Source organism: Neophocaena asiaeorientalis, unplaced genomic scaffold, assembly GCF_003031525.2.
Source record: "Neophocaena asiaeorientalis asiaeorientalis breed wild unplaced genomic scaffold, Neophocaena_asiaeorientalis_V1.1 scaffold7, whole genome shotgun sequence".
Taxonomy (NCBI): domain Eukaryota; kingdom Metazoa; phylum Chordata; class Mammalia; order Artiodactyla; family Phocoenidae; genus Neophocaena; species Neophocaena asiaeorientalis.
Window position 1 is genome coordinate 20756276 of NW_020185337.1, and position 15280 is coordinate 20771555.

General features: G+C 40.2%; 1 protein-coding gene across 2 annotated transcripts in view; it reads left to right on the plus strand.

The window, feature by feature from the left end:
- SPARCL1 (SPARC like 1) overlaps positions 1–14224 on the plus strand; it is a 54135-nt gene extending 39911 nt beyond the window's left edge. For both annotated transcript variants that reach the window (XM_024736187.1, XM_024736186.1), the window contains exons 9-11: positions 2071–2219; positions 3056–3204; positions 13763–14224. In XM_024736187.1, coding sequence (XP_024591955.1) covers positions 2071–2219; positions 3056–3204; positions 13763–13791 — 327 coding nt within the window. In that variant the 3' untranslated portion in view covers positions 13792–14224. The remainder of the gene's footprint in view (positions 1–2070; positions 2220–3055; positions 3205–13762) is intronic.
- The last annotated feature ends 1056 nt before the right edge of the window (positions 14225–15280 follow it).

Below are 15280 nucleotides of genomic sequence, written 5' to 3' on the forward strand. Positions count from 1 at the left end.
TATATCAGCCCTTCCTCTGCATATCAGAAAACCACACCTGGTTAACACCCATGAATTAACAGAATAGTAGTGGTCATTATTCACGCCTCAAAGTTTGGGACACAGTCAAACCACCCGATTCAGACACGCAGGGCAGGGGCCTGAGCAAGAGATCTTGAACTCGTCCCTAGAGCAAACTCTGTTGACCAAAGTGAACCTCAGTTCAGCGTTTATATGTTCAGGCCCAGGCATATTATTTAAATCTAAACGTGTTTTATGCCTTTACAGGCCAGACATAGATTTATGATATAAGGGCAATCCATTATTAACAATGTCAGTAGTATATTAAGATTAAAAAGTACAGAATATTAATCCTAGAAGTTCCCAGGGAAAAATCATTCATCAGATAGTTACCGGGTGTAACCAGGTACCTGGAATTGATTTACATGCTGGAAATACAGCAAGGGACCAAACAAAAATCTCTGCCTTCATGAGCCTACATTCTAGGCAAAGAGACGATATATACTTATATACACATGTATGCAAATATGAACACACATGCAAATGTATAAATATATGCGAATAAACATTTATGCAAATATGTTATGTCAGGTGGGATGAAAGATGCTATAAAGAAAAAAATAAAACATGTAGGAGGGTGTGCATTAACTGTGTCAAATGCTGTTTGCAGGTTGTTAAGATGGGGACTGAGAGTTGGCCCCTGATTTGACACATGACAGTCATAGTTGACCTTGACAGGAGCTGTTTTTGCAAGAGAAAAGCCTGAATGGATAGGGTTCAAAAGAGAATAGGAGGAATGATGTAAAAGCAGCAAGTATAGAAGACACTTTGCTGTAAAGGGGAAAAGTGAAATGGGTGGCAGGTGGACAGGAATGTGAGTTCAAGGGTCCTATCTACCAGCGGGAGGTGACAGAGGATGTTTGTATGCCTCTGGAAATAATCCAGTAAAGAAGGAAGGGTGCCCAACTGCCACAGGGTATTCTTGAGTAGATGAGAAGGGGTGAGCTTCTGAGCACCAGTGAGCGGCTGGGCTTAGTAGATGAGGAGCGAAGGAATTTCACGCATGGTGACAAGGAGGGAAATTGGTAGATGTATTCATGAGAACAAGTAGAAGATCTGTTCTGATTGCTTCCAGTTACTCGGTGCACTAATTGGTAACGTCACAAGCTGGTAGTTTTATATGCATTGCCCCTAAATAATTTCTATCCTCTCTCTTTAACAACACATTGCCACAGACAGCCTTGAGAGCGTTAGATACAAAACAGGGAAATTTCAATGGGGGTGCCAAGCAGCATCACGCCAGGGCTGACCTGAGCCGCAGCAGGCACTGGATGCAGATACATAAAGGATTAAGAATGGAGTATGCCAGGACTTCCCCGGTGGTCCAGGGGTAAAAAAATCCGTCTTCCAATGCAGGGGACGCAGGTTTGATCCCTGGTCAGGGAACTAAGATCCCACATGCCGCGGTGCAACTAAGCCCGCGCGCCACAACTACTGAGCTCACGCACCTCAACTAGAGCCCCAGTGCCGCAAACTACAGAGCCCATGCACCCTGGAACTGGCACGCCACAGCTGCAGAGCCCACGCCACAGCGAGAGAGAAGCCTGCGTACCACAACGAAGAGCCCACGTGCCTCAACTAAGACCTGATGCAGCCAAAAATAAGTTTAATTAATTAATAATAAATCTTAAAAAAAAAAAAGAATGGAGTATGCCAGTGGGGAAGAACAGAACTTTTCACCAACAAATGAACAATTTTGTCTAGGTCCGTTCAGTCCTTTTTATTAAAACCTTTTCATAGTTTTAAGAAATATGAGGAACATCACTTGGTTAAAAGATCAAACAAAGTCTTAAACTTCTTCTGAAAACCCCAGGGTTTTTTAAATGTTAGCTGTTATTCTATGCAGAAAGCTGTAGTGTTGATTAGAAGGCATGTAATTTGTTCTCAAATAACATTCTGGGTTTGTTTTCCTCTGTCATGTTAGGAATACTCTTCAAGTAAAGTTTAGCAAGTGATAATTCCTTTACACTTGTCTGATTCTCTAATGATCATCTCCCTTCCTAATCTCAGGTCAAGAAAATTTACCTGGATGAAAAGAGACTCCTGGCTGGGGACCACTCACTTGACCTTCTCTTAAGAGACTTTAAGAAAAACTACCACATGTATGTGTATCCGGTACACTGGCAGTTCAGTGAGCTGGATCAACATCCTAGGGACAGGTAAACACTTTCCACTTTCCCATTAACTAGGTCATCTCCCTGATACAATGTCTAGTTATCTATACCCAAGAATTCTAAACAGATTTACGAAACTTCCCAGTTCCATTTTAGAACACAGAAATGTCAAGCAAATACGGTTATGAGTCTAAACACAAAGCTGCTTTGAGGGACTTCCCTGGCCGTCCAGTGGTTAAGATTTCGCCTTCCAGTGCAGGGGGTGTGGGTTTGATCCCTGGGCAGGGAGCTAAGATCCCACATGCCTCACAGCCAAAACACCAAAACATTAAAAAAATAGAAGCAAAATTGTAACAAATTCAATAAAGACTTTAAAAATGGTCCACATCCAAAAAATTTAAGAAAAGTGCTGCTTTGACCATAACAGAATATGGCCACAATTCCACAAGCTCCCAAGTTTCCACGTTAGGGTCCAGCCTCCCGAGAGGCTCTTTCCACTCTTCCTCATTCTTGATCCTAAATTCTGAAGTTAATCTGATGGGCCCCAGTTGGATTAAGCACCTACGTCTGGAATGATCCGGTACGGCCGGCGGTAAGAGCCAGGTTGTATAAACGTGATTATTGGGATGCAGCCCTATAAACTTAGGGTGGAGGGAGGACAGTTCCTAGGGAAGAAGGAAACCTTATGAATTGACATCCCAAAAAGCTGTCTGTCTTACCCACAAATCGTTTATTCCATTTGTAGCTCTTCATGAACGCACTCCTTATTTGCCGTCCTCAGCAGCCTTGGGGAAGAAAAATGCCCTTGGTGATCGTAAGAGTTAGCTCTTCATACGCAAGTTAGTAGCCCAGTTAATTGGCTGCCATTTATCTCATTGCAGGGTCTTGACCCACTCTGAGCTTGCTCCTTTGCGGGCATCTCTGGTGCCCCTGGAACACTGCATAACACGCTTCTTTGAAGAGTGTGACCCCAACAAGGATAAGCACATCACCCTGGAGGAGTGGGGTCACTGCTTTGAAATTAAAGAAGGTAAATTCATCATCAGCCCAGGGAGAGGGGTGTCCTCTTCTCCAGATACGCCCTAAGCCCGCAGCCCTCACAGACAGGTCCTGCTGTGTGTTCAAATTGAAACCTAGAGACCACAGGGGGGCAGACTGCAAGGTTATTTCTTACTCCCTTTATGATCTCTGTTTCAAAGTGTAGCAAGGGTGAATATTTAAGGGGCAACTGCACCGAGGTCTCAGAAATTGGCTAAGCCTAAGAAAGTGATGTGAATCCAGAGAGCCGCGCCAAGTCTCCGAAGGCTACCTTTCTACGGAAGGAAGGAAGGACTTTATATCCTTCCTTAACCTGAGTATTGGGCCAAACTTTAAAAAATCGTATGTGAAGAGTAAAACAGCAAGCTTGATTCTGAAAATGGGAGATGCCAGAAGAATCTTAGAATTGATTACCAACCCACTAAAGCTTGTCACCAGTTGTGCCCAGGTGTTATTCCTTTAATCCAAAAGGAATTCCCCCTGCAGCGGAGGAATTTAAATTTAGACATTTGTTTTGCTAGGTTATGTCTTAATGTACTTCCTTTTCTTTTCCTAAGTTACAGCTGCTTTTCATGAGCAAGGCTGTTTTTTAATAATTGAGACATGAAGGTGTTCAAACAATGAGCAATCAAAACTGCTCACAGAATGTAAATCAACAATGAACATCACATCCGTAAAGCAGAGGCTTTACCCATGCGTTCACGACATACATATAGGTAGGATGACTATACAGCCAAGGAATAAAGAAACGTAAGTTCATCAAAGGTCAGAGTTTCCCCAAAAGAGGTAACTCGTGTGAACTTCACTCTAAAAATATTCTTTATGCATATGTATGATGGCTTGAAATTGGAAAGCAAGAGTTGGAATATGGGGATTTAGTTATTTACTGATAGATAGATAAGCAGAAAAGGTCCTTTTCCTCTGCAGTGTTATTCTGTGAAATAAGTACAACTGCAATGAGCAAAGAATGAATCTTTTTGTAAGCACCTAGTTCTGTGTGTTAGTTGTCCATTTCTGCACAAGAAATGACCCTAAAGATTAGAAGCTTGAAATCTCTCTCAACGTTTCTGAGGATTAGGAATCCGGGAGGACCTTACCTGGATGGATCTGCCCTAGGATCTGCTCTAAGCTCACTTACATGGCTATTGGTAGGAGGCTTCAGTTCCTCACCATGTGGTCCTTTGCACAGTACTGCTCATGACATGGTATCTGGTTTCCTCCAGAGCAAGTGATCAGAGACAGAGATAGAAAGAGAGAGAAGAGAGTCCAAGACAGAAGCCGCAGTTCCCTGTAGGACTCATCTCATGAGTGACATATTTCTGCCATATTCTGTCTGTCACACAGTCTAACCCTGCTACAATGTGGGAGGAGACCACAGGAGATGGGGATCATTGGGGGCCAGAGTGGAGACTGTCCACCCCATACTGTTTACATCCTATTAACATCAATAGGAAATTAACAGGCAATTAAGACCCAGTCTCATGCAAATAATGCCAATTTCCTTTCTAACACCTATTCTATAAGCACAGTACTTACAAATTCATATACATCCCTAAACATGGCTAACAATGTTTTTTCCAATTCCCATGTTGAAAAGATAAAATGTACCCAAGGACAGCTGCCCCGACCCCTCCCCTCCACCATTATCAAGAAAAAAACTTAGCTGGGACAGGACATATTTATGTATGCCCTTTTACATGGCACGTGATTTTAAAGGAGTGATCCAAAAGCAAATTTAAAGAGACCATTTAAGGAAACCAGTTGCACTTCACTGTTCCTTTCAAAACTTCTGGCAGCTCTTCAGCATATGAGCCTACTCAGGTCCTGTGCTGGGTGGTTGTCTGGGAGAAGAAGGAAGGGCTTAAATTCTGTGACTCGCAAAGCTCCTAACGTTCTTGTTTGTTCACTGTGGTTTGGCCATGATTACATTTTGAAGAAGGGAAAGAATTATCACACAATAAGCCAGTAAAGCAGATATTAAATATTCAGTCAGGACATGTTGTAAACAAGTTACTGCTTTGGGACTCAGCTAGGGAAAGAAAAAAGATGTCTATTTGTAAGCATACAAATGTATTCCCTCAGGATGGAGAAATCCGCAGGACAAGATAAATTGTAGCCAGTGTTGTCCTGAATGTTAACCTCCTTTGCTCTGAACTAGATGTGCTCAAACATTCCAGCTCTGTTATTAACTAGCTATGCAAATTAAGGCATGCCACTAATCCTCAGCAAGTCTCATTTTCCTTGTGTGTAAAAATGGGGTTCAATTACGAGGTGAAGGAGTCTTATTTATTCAGTGCCTATGACATACTGTGGATTAACATATATCCACTTTAATCTTTAGGAAAACCTTTCAAGCTAGACGAACAGGGGAAACGAGTCACATCATGCAGGTCCTACTAAGCCAGTTAAAGACATTATCCTCACAGTACTGGAGGATCCCCAAAGGGTTTTTAACAAGGGAGTGATTTCACTGGATTTGTACTTAAGAAAGATTCTTTTGGTTACATTGTGGATAAGCCAGAGAACTGCTGTGGTGAACCCAGGCAAAAGTTGATGAGAACCTGATTTAGGGCAGTTATAGTAGGGAAAAAGAAAAGTAAACATAGTCCAATATATTTTAAAATAGCAATATATTCAAGATATAGTTGAGAATATAAACATATTCAAGATGTACAGTATGCAGAAATAAGAAGACAGTGTTTCATAGGAAATACGTGGAGGCAGGAAGCAGGCAGTTAGGTTGAGAGGAAGAGAAGTACAGGCCAGGCAGGGTGAGGAGAGGTACCTTCCACTGAGACAGAAAATACAAGAACAGAAGCAGGTTTGGGGGGAAAAGATAAATTCCATTTGGGACACATTAAATTTTGAAGTCGCTGGGTGACAACATACAGTTGATAGTTGAGGGACTTCCCTGGGGGTCCAGTGGTTAAGATTCTGCACTTGCAATGCAAGCGGCGGGGGTTCGATCCCTGGTCAGGGAGCTAAGAGCCCACAGGCTGTGCAGCACTGCCAAGAAAATAAAAATGAAAAGAAAAGATAGTTGGATATGTGGGTCTGCTTTTCAAGACAGAATTTAGGAATTGAAATACAAATGTGGGGATTGTGAGCATACAGAAAATAATTGATACCAGGGAAGGAAATTAATTTTCTTAGGAAAATGTGCTCAGTTACATGAAAAAGGGTTTTGGGTTGAATACCAAGGAACAACATCTAGATGATGGATACAGGAAGAAGAAGGAGTACATGAAGCAGAATGAAAAGTCTTCTGAAAGAAAAAAGAAAAGAGGATAGTGGGCTTCCCTGGTGGCGCAGTGGTTGAGAGTCCGCCTGCCGATGCAGGGGACGCGGGTTTGTGCCCCGGTCCGGGAAGATCCCACATGCCGCAGAGCAGCTGGGCCCGTGAGCCATGGCCACTGAGCCTGCGTGTCTGGAGCCTGTGCTCCGCAACAGGAGACGCCACGACAGTGAAAGGCCCGCGTAATGCAAAAAAAAAAAAAAAGAGGATAGTGCCATATCTAAGGAGGTGTTTCAAAGAGGAGGAAGAGGTCACAGTGCTAAATGCTGCTGAGATGTCAAGTAAGGTAAAAGACTGAGAATATTCATTGGACGTAGAAATAAGGATACCCTGGATGGCCTTGGAAGAGCAGTTTTTGTGGAATGGTAGAGATGGAAGCAAGACACATAAGAAAGAAGAGAAGAGAAGAAAGGCTAAAGAGTGAAGGTTTGAAAGCGGGAATGAGCTAGAGAGGGATATAGAGTTGAGGGAAGCATTTTTGAGAATAAAAGAGGCTTGAGCTCTTATCATTTATTCATGCATTCATTCCTTCAACAAGTCTTTACTGGTGGTCTACATAGTACCAGGCACTGTTCTCAAGGCTAGGTATGCAGCATATTTATACATTAATAGGAAGGGCCCGGTTAAAAAAAAAAAAAAAAAGGAAAGATTGAGGAGATAAGAAAAAAAGAGGAAAATAGGGGAGAATTCTGAGATCAGAAGAGATCCTGAGCACAGGCAGAGGATTAGCCTCCAAGTCAACAGGAGGGACATCTCTCATCTGAACAGAAAGAAGACAGCAAGATGGCGGAGTAGAAGGACGTGCCCTCACTCGCTCATGCAAGAGCACTGGAATCACAACTAACTGCTGGACAATCATCGACAGGAAGACACTGGAACTCACCAAAAAAGACACCCCACATCCACAGACAAAGGAGAAGCTGCAATGAGACAGCAGCAGGGGCACAATCATGATAAAATCCAATCCCATAACTGCTGGGTGGGCGACTCAAACTGGAGAACACTTAGACCACAGAAGTCCACCCACTGGAGTGAAGGTGCTGAGCCCCACGTCAGGCTTCCCAACCTGGGGGTCCAGCGACAGGAGGAGGAATTCCCAGAGAATCAGACTTTGAAGGCTAGTGGGATTTGATTGCAGGACTTTGACAGGTGTGGGGGAAACAGAGACTCCACTCTTGGAGGGCACACAAAGTAGTGTGTGCATCCGGACCCAGGGGAAGGAGCAGTGACCCCATAGGAGACTGAACCAGACCTACCTGCTAGTGTTGGAGGGTCTTCTGCAGAGGCAGGGGGCGGTGGTGGCTCACCACAGGGACAAGGACACTGGCAGCAGAAGTTCTGGGAAGCACTCCTTGGTGTGAGCCCTCCCAGAGTCTGCTATTAGTCCCACCAAAGGGCCTGTAGCCTCCAGTGCAGGGTCACCTCAGGCCAAACAACCAACAAGGAGGGAACTCATCCCCACCCATCAGCAGACAAGCGGATTAAAGTTTTTCTGAGCTCTGCCCACCAGAGCTACACCCAGTTCTACCTACCACCAATCCCTCCCATCAGGAAGCCTGCACAAGCCTCTTAGGTAGCCTCATCCACCAGAGGGCAGACAGCAGAAGCAAGAAGAACTACAATCCTGCAGCCTGTGGAATGAATACCACAGTCACAGAAAGATAGACAAGGTGAAAAGGCAGAGGGCTATGTACCAGATGAATAAACAAGATAAAACCCCAGAAAAACAACTAAATGAACTGGAGATAGGCAACCTTCCAGAAAAAGAATTCAGAATAATGAGAGTAAAGATGATCCAGGACCTCGGAAAAAGAATGGAGGCAAAGATCGAGAAGATGAAAGAAATGTTTAACAAAGACCTAGAAGAATTAAAGAATAAACACCTAGAAAAATTAAAGAACAAACCAACGGAGATGAACAATATAATAACTGAAATGAAAAATACACTAGAAGGAATCAATAGCAGAATAACTGAGGCAGAACAATGGATAAGTGACCTGGAAGACAGAATGGTGGAATTCACTGCAATGGAACAGAATAAAGAAAAAGGAACAGAAAGAAATGAAGACAGCCTAAGAGACCTCTGGGACAACATTAAACACACCAACATTTGCATTATAGGGGTCCCAGAAGAAGACGAGAGAGAGAGAGAAGAGAGAGAGAGAGAGAGAGAGAGGGGGGACCCAAGAAAATATTTGAAGAGATTATAGTTGAAAACTTCCCTAACATGGGAAAGGAAATAGCCACCCAAGTCCAGGAAGTGCAGAGTCCCATACAGGATAAATTCAAGGAGAAACATGCCAAGACACATAGCAATTGAACTGACAAAAATTAAAGACAAAGAAAAATTATTAAAAGCAACAAGGGAAAAATGACAAACAACATAAAAGAGAATGTACATAAGGTTAATAACTGATTTCTCAGCAGAAACTCTACAAGCCAGAAGGGAGTTGCACGATATATTCAAAGTGATGAAAGGGAAAAACCTACAACCAAGATTACTCTAGCCAGTAAGGATCTCATTCAGATTCGATGGAGAAATCAAAACTTTACAGACAACCAAAAGCTAAGAGAATTCAGCACCACCAGACCAGCTCTACAACAAATGCTAAAGGAACTTCTCTAGGCAGGAAACACAAGAGAAGGAAAAGACCTACAATAGCAAAGCCAAAACAATTAAGAAAATGGTAATAGGAACATACATATCGATAATTAGCTTAAATGTAAATGGATTAAATGCTCCAAAAAAAAGACATAGACTGGCTGATGGATACAAAAGCAAGACCCATATATATGCTGTCTACAAGAGACCCACTTCACACCTAGGGACAAGTACAGACAGAAAGTGAGGGGATGGAAAAAGATATTCCATGCAAATGGAAATCAAAAGAAAGCTAGAGTAGCAATTCTCATTTCAGAAAAATTAAACTTTAAAATAAAGACTATTACAAGAGACAAAGAAGGACACTACATAATGATCAAGGGGTCAATCCAAGAAGAAGATAAAACAATTGTAAATATTTATGCATGCAAGATAGGAGCACCTCAATACACAAGGCAAATGCTAACAGCCGTAAAAGGGGAAATCGACAGTAACACAATAGTAGTAGGGGACTTTAACACCCCACGTTCACCAATGGACAGATCATCCAAAACAAAAATAAATAAGGAAACAGAAGCTTTAAATGACACAATAGACCAGATAGATTTAATTGATATTTATAGGAGATTCCATCCGAAAACAGCAGATAACACTTTCTTCTCAAGTATACGTGGAACATTCTCCAGGATAGGTCACATCTTGGGTTACAAATCAAGCCTCAGTAAATTTAAGAAAATTGAAATCATATCAAGCATCTTTTCTGACCACAACACTATGAGATTAGAAATCAATCACAGGGAAAAAAACGTAAAAAACACAAACACATGGAGGTTAAACAATACATTACTAAATAACCAAGAGATAACTGAAGAAATCAAAGAGGAAATCAAAAAATACCTAGAGACGAATGACAACAAAAACACGATGATCCAAAACTTTTGGGATGCAGCAAAAGCAGTTCTAAGAGGGAAGTTTATAGCAATACAAACCTACCTCAAGAAACAAGAAAAATCTCAAATAAACAATCTAACCTTACACCTAAAGCAATTAGAGAAAGAAGAACAAAACCCAAAGTTAGTAGAAGGAAAGAAATCATAAGGATTAGAGCAGAAATAAATGAAATAGAAACAAAGAAAACAATAGCAAAGATCAATAAAACTAATAGATGATTCTTTGAGAAGATAAACAAAATTGATAAACCTTTAGCCAGACTTATCAAGAAAAAGAGAGAGAGGACTCAAATCAATGAAATTAGAAATGAAAAAGGAGAAGTTACAACGGACACTGCAGAAATACAAAGCATCATAACAGACTACTACAGGCAACTCTATGCTAATAAAATGGATAATCTGGAAGAAATGGACAAATTCTTAGAAAGGTATAACCTTCCAATACTGAACCAGGAAGAAATAGAAAACATGAACAGACCAATCACAAGTAATGAAATTGAAACTGTGATTAAAAATCTTCCAACAAACAAAAGTCCAAGACCAGATGACTTCACAGGTGAATTCTATCAAACATTTAGAGAAGAGCTAACACCCATCCTTCTCAAACTCTTCCAAACAACTGCAGAGGAAGGAACACTCCCAAACTCATTGTACAAGGCCACCATCATCCTGATATTAAAACCAAAGATACTACAAAAAAAGAAAATTACAAACCAATATCACTGATGAATATAGATGCAAAAATCCCCAACAAAATATTAGCAAATGGAATCCAACAGCACATTAAAAGATTCATACACCATGATCAAGGAGGATTTATCCCAGGGATGCAAGGAATCTTCAATGTACACAAATCAATCAATGTGAAAAACCATATTAACCAATTGAAGAATAAAAACCATATGATCATCTCAATAGATGCAGAAAAAAAACTGTTGACAAAATTCAACACCAATTTATGATAAGAACTCTCCAGAAAGTGGGCATTGAGGGAACCTACCTCAACATAATAAAAGCCATATATGACAAACCCACAGCAAACGTCATTCTCAATGGTGAAAAACCGAAAGCATTTCCTCTAAGATCAGGAACAAGACAAGGATGTTCACTCTCGCTACTGTTATTCAACATAGTTTTGGATGTCCTAGCCATGGCAATCGGAGAAGAAAAAGAAATAAAAGGAATCCAAATTGGAAAAGAAGATGTAAAACTGTCACTGTTTGCAGATGACGTGATACTATACATAGAAAATCCTAAAGATGCCACCAGAAAACTACTAGAGCTGATTGATGAATTTGGTAAGGTTCTTCATTGCATTCTTATACACTACCAATAAAAGATCAGAAAGAGAAATTAAGGAAACAATCCCAGTCACCATTGCAACAAAAAGAACAAAATACCTAGGAATAAACCTACCTAAGGAGGTAAAATACCTGTACTCCGAAAACTATAAGACACTGATGAAAGAAATCAAAGATGACACAAACAGATGGAGAGATATAGCATGTTCTTGGACTGGAAGAATCAATATTGTGAAAATGACTATTCTACCCAAAGCATTCTACAGATTGAATGAAATCCCTATCAAATTACCAATGGCGTTTTTTACAGAACTAGAACAAAAAATTTTTTAATTTGTATGGAGACACAAAAGCAATCTTGAGGGGAAAAAAACGGAGCTGGAGGAATCAGACTCGCTGACTTCAGACTATACTACAAAGCTACAGTAATCAAGACAATATGTTACTGGCCCAAAAACAGAGATATAGATCAATGGAACAGGATAGAAAGCCCAGAGATAAACCCATGCACCTATGGTCAACTAATCTATGACAAAGGAGGCAAGGATATACAATGGAGAAAAGACAGTCTCTTCAATAAGTGGTGCTGGCAAAACTGGACAGCCACATGTAAAAGAATGAAAGTAGAACATTCCCTAACACCATACACAAAAATAAACTCGAAATTGATTAAAGAGCTAAATGTAAGACTGGACACTATGAAACTCTTAGAGGAAAACACAGGAAGAACACTCTTTGACATATATCACAGAAAGATCTTTTTTGACCCACCTCCTAGAGTAATGGAAGGAAGTGGATATTGAGCTCATGCAGCTCAATATCAAAAAAATAAACAACCGAATCAAAAAATGGGCAGAAGACCTAAATAGACATTTCTCCAAAGAAGACATATAGATGGCCAAGAGGCACATGAAAAGCTGCTTAACATCACTAATTATTAGAGAAATGCAAATCAAAACTACAATGAGGTATCACCTCACGCTGGTTAGCATGGGCGTCATCAGAAAAATCTACAAACAACAAATGCTGGAGAGGGTGTGGAGAAAAGGGAATCCTCTTGCACTGTTGGTGGGAACGTAAATTGATACAGCCACTATGGAGAACAGTATGGAGTTCCCTTAAAAAACTAAAAACAGCAATCCCACTACTGGGCATATACCCAGAGAAAACCATAATTCAAACAGACACATGCACCCCAATGTTCATTGCAGCACTATTTACAATAGCCAGGACATGGAAGCAACCTGAATACCCATCGACAGATGAATGGATAAACAGGTGGTACATGTATACAATGGAATATTACCCAGCCATAAAAAGGAACGAAATTGGGTCATTTGTAGAGATGTGGATGGACCCAGAGACTGTCATACAGAGTGAAGTAAGTCAGAAAGAGAAACACAAATATTGTATATTAACGCATATATGTGGAATCTAGAAAAATGGTACAGATGAAACGGTTTGCAGGGCAGAAATAGAGACACAGATGTAGAGAAGAAATGTATGGACACCAAGGGGGGAAAGCAGTGGCAGGGCTGGGGGGAGGAGGAGGTGGTGGTGGTGGTGGGATGAATTGGAAGATTGGGATTGACAAATATACACTAATATGTATGAGTAGATTAATAAGAACCTGCCATATAAAAATAAATCAATTTAATTTAATATAATATAAAAAATGAAGACAAAACGTATGAGTGCAAATATGAGTACATTTATAAGTAAGAAGACTATTATCCCTACTTTACAAGTGAAGCCAGTGCTCACAAGAAATACAGCAAAAGTCTGTAATCTTTCCCTCTCTTGGGGCAAGAGGAAAACTTACATTGGGCAGGAAAACTACTTGGTGTCCCAGACGGGGTAGTATGTTTCAGATTAATCTGCTTTAGGTATCTGTTCAAGAATTATTAAGTAAGGGTGGGCCACAATGCCAAGGAGTGGTCTTATATCCCCCAGAGGATGCTGTCTTCTTCCATTAGTGTGGCAACAAGTTCTTTTACAATTACTTGATTGGAAATTTGATATAACTGGCACTATACTTCTATTTATTTTGGTTATATTTTAGCAACCCTTACAGATTAGTATACTTGGCACTTATTGCCTGGTTTCCCCTCAACCTCCTTTATCAGTGGTTCTCAACCCTACATCAGAACTACCTGCAGAGCTTTCTAAATGTATACATGCCATTGGCCCACCCATGGGGATGCTGATTCAGGGTGGGGCAGGAGTGAGGCCCAAGGATATATAGTTCTTAAAGCTTCACAGGTGATGTTGACGCCCTACCAGGATTGAGAACCACCATCGTACCGCCTTATTGATGGGTTCTCTGATCCCCTAGTCTAACATTGTTTATATTACTGCTCTGGCTACTTTCTAAAAGTATGTTTTGTTTTTGTTTTTTACAGAAGACATAGATGAAAATCTCCTGTTTTGAATTAAGATTTGAAAGAACTCAAACTACCCAGCCTCCTCCTTTGTTCTGACCACTTCTGAAGTATATGCAGTGTGATACTTGTAGCTTTATATTTAGCAAAATGCTTGCATGTCTGAGACGACACTGAGAGTAACTGCTTGATAACAGTATATGCACCAGGCATTTAACATTAACTTTTGAAATAAAACTTTAAAATTAAGTAAAGTCAATATACACAAAATATTGTATACTGTTTGTGAACAGGAGTTTAACTCATCACTCTCTGTATCCATTTATGAGATACTTAAAGATTATAAAACTCGAAAAAAATAATACATTCATTTTGTCCATAATACCATGTGCACTTCAAAACAGTGAAATAAGCCTCTTTGTTGTTGATGTGTGTTATTTTCAGTATCTTAATATCCTAATAAAAATCCAAATGTTTACTCAAGTTTATTTCCAGTCATTTACTTGAACAATTATATGTGAAAGACCAACCCAGGGCTCATACTTCATATCAAACTATAATCATGCTTTCTAGACCCTACTGCTTAAAAAAAAAAGTATGAGTGGTTGGGGAGCTGTTTCTTATGGGAAACAAATATTCAGTTGTTAAATGGTAGTTGCTCATGAATGGTTTTTGTCATAATTTAAGTTTAAACAGAAAAAAAAAAAAGAATTCAAGTGCTTTTCACCAAATTCAATTTAAAATATGGGTGATTGCGCACTGCTTGATGCAACTAATTTTAGCTTTTGTGCAGACGTGCATGTGTGTCTGGGGAAAGGGAGGCCCAGCAAAATCTCTACACATTTCATGTCCTCAAAATTAAAGGAATGTAAAGATAACAGACAGTGGAGAGCCCTGAAGTGTCTTGATGTCCAAGGTAGTCAGAGGTGAATAGTACTAGAATAACTTGAGAGCAAGACAGTGTCATAAGAGAAAATTTGTGTCTTTCTTTGGTCACTTTTTTTTTTTTTTTTGGCCACACCACCACACTGCATGTGGGATCTTAGTTCCCCGACCAGGGATTGAACCCTTGCCCCCTGCAGCAGAAGTGCAGAGTCCTAAACCACTGGACTGCCAGGGAAGTCCCCACATATTTTCCTATCTGAAATGGAATATATCAGTGCAATTGTCTTTATTTTCTTTCAACTAATCAAAACTTTGTTGTTGTTGAGAGGCTTATCTGTGATAGTCACTTAAAGAATATGCCCCCAGGAATTTTATCTGGAGGACACTTATGGAAGAGTTTGTTTTTTATCAGAATAATCTCTGATTAATTTCAAACTTGTATTTTATCTTTCATACTGTATTGTCTTTTCTTAGCTCAGTGAGTCACTTGTTCTTAACCAGACCACATCACACCAGATCATGTCTAAATAATTAAGTTCAATTTGATTAATTAAAATCTAATTAAGCATTATTTATAATTTCTTCCAACTACAGAAATAATTTTAGGAATTATTCCAAAATTCAGAATGTTTTTACGTGTACCTGCAAAGAAAT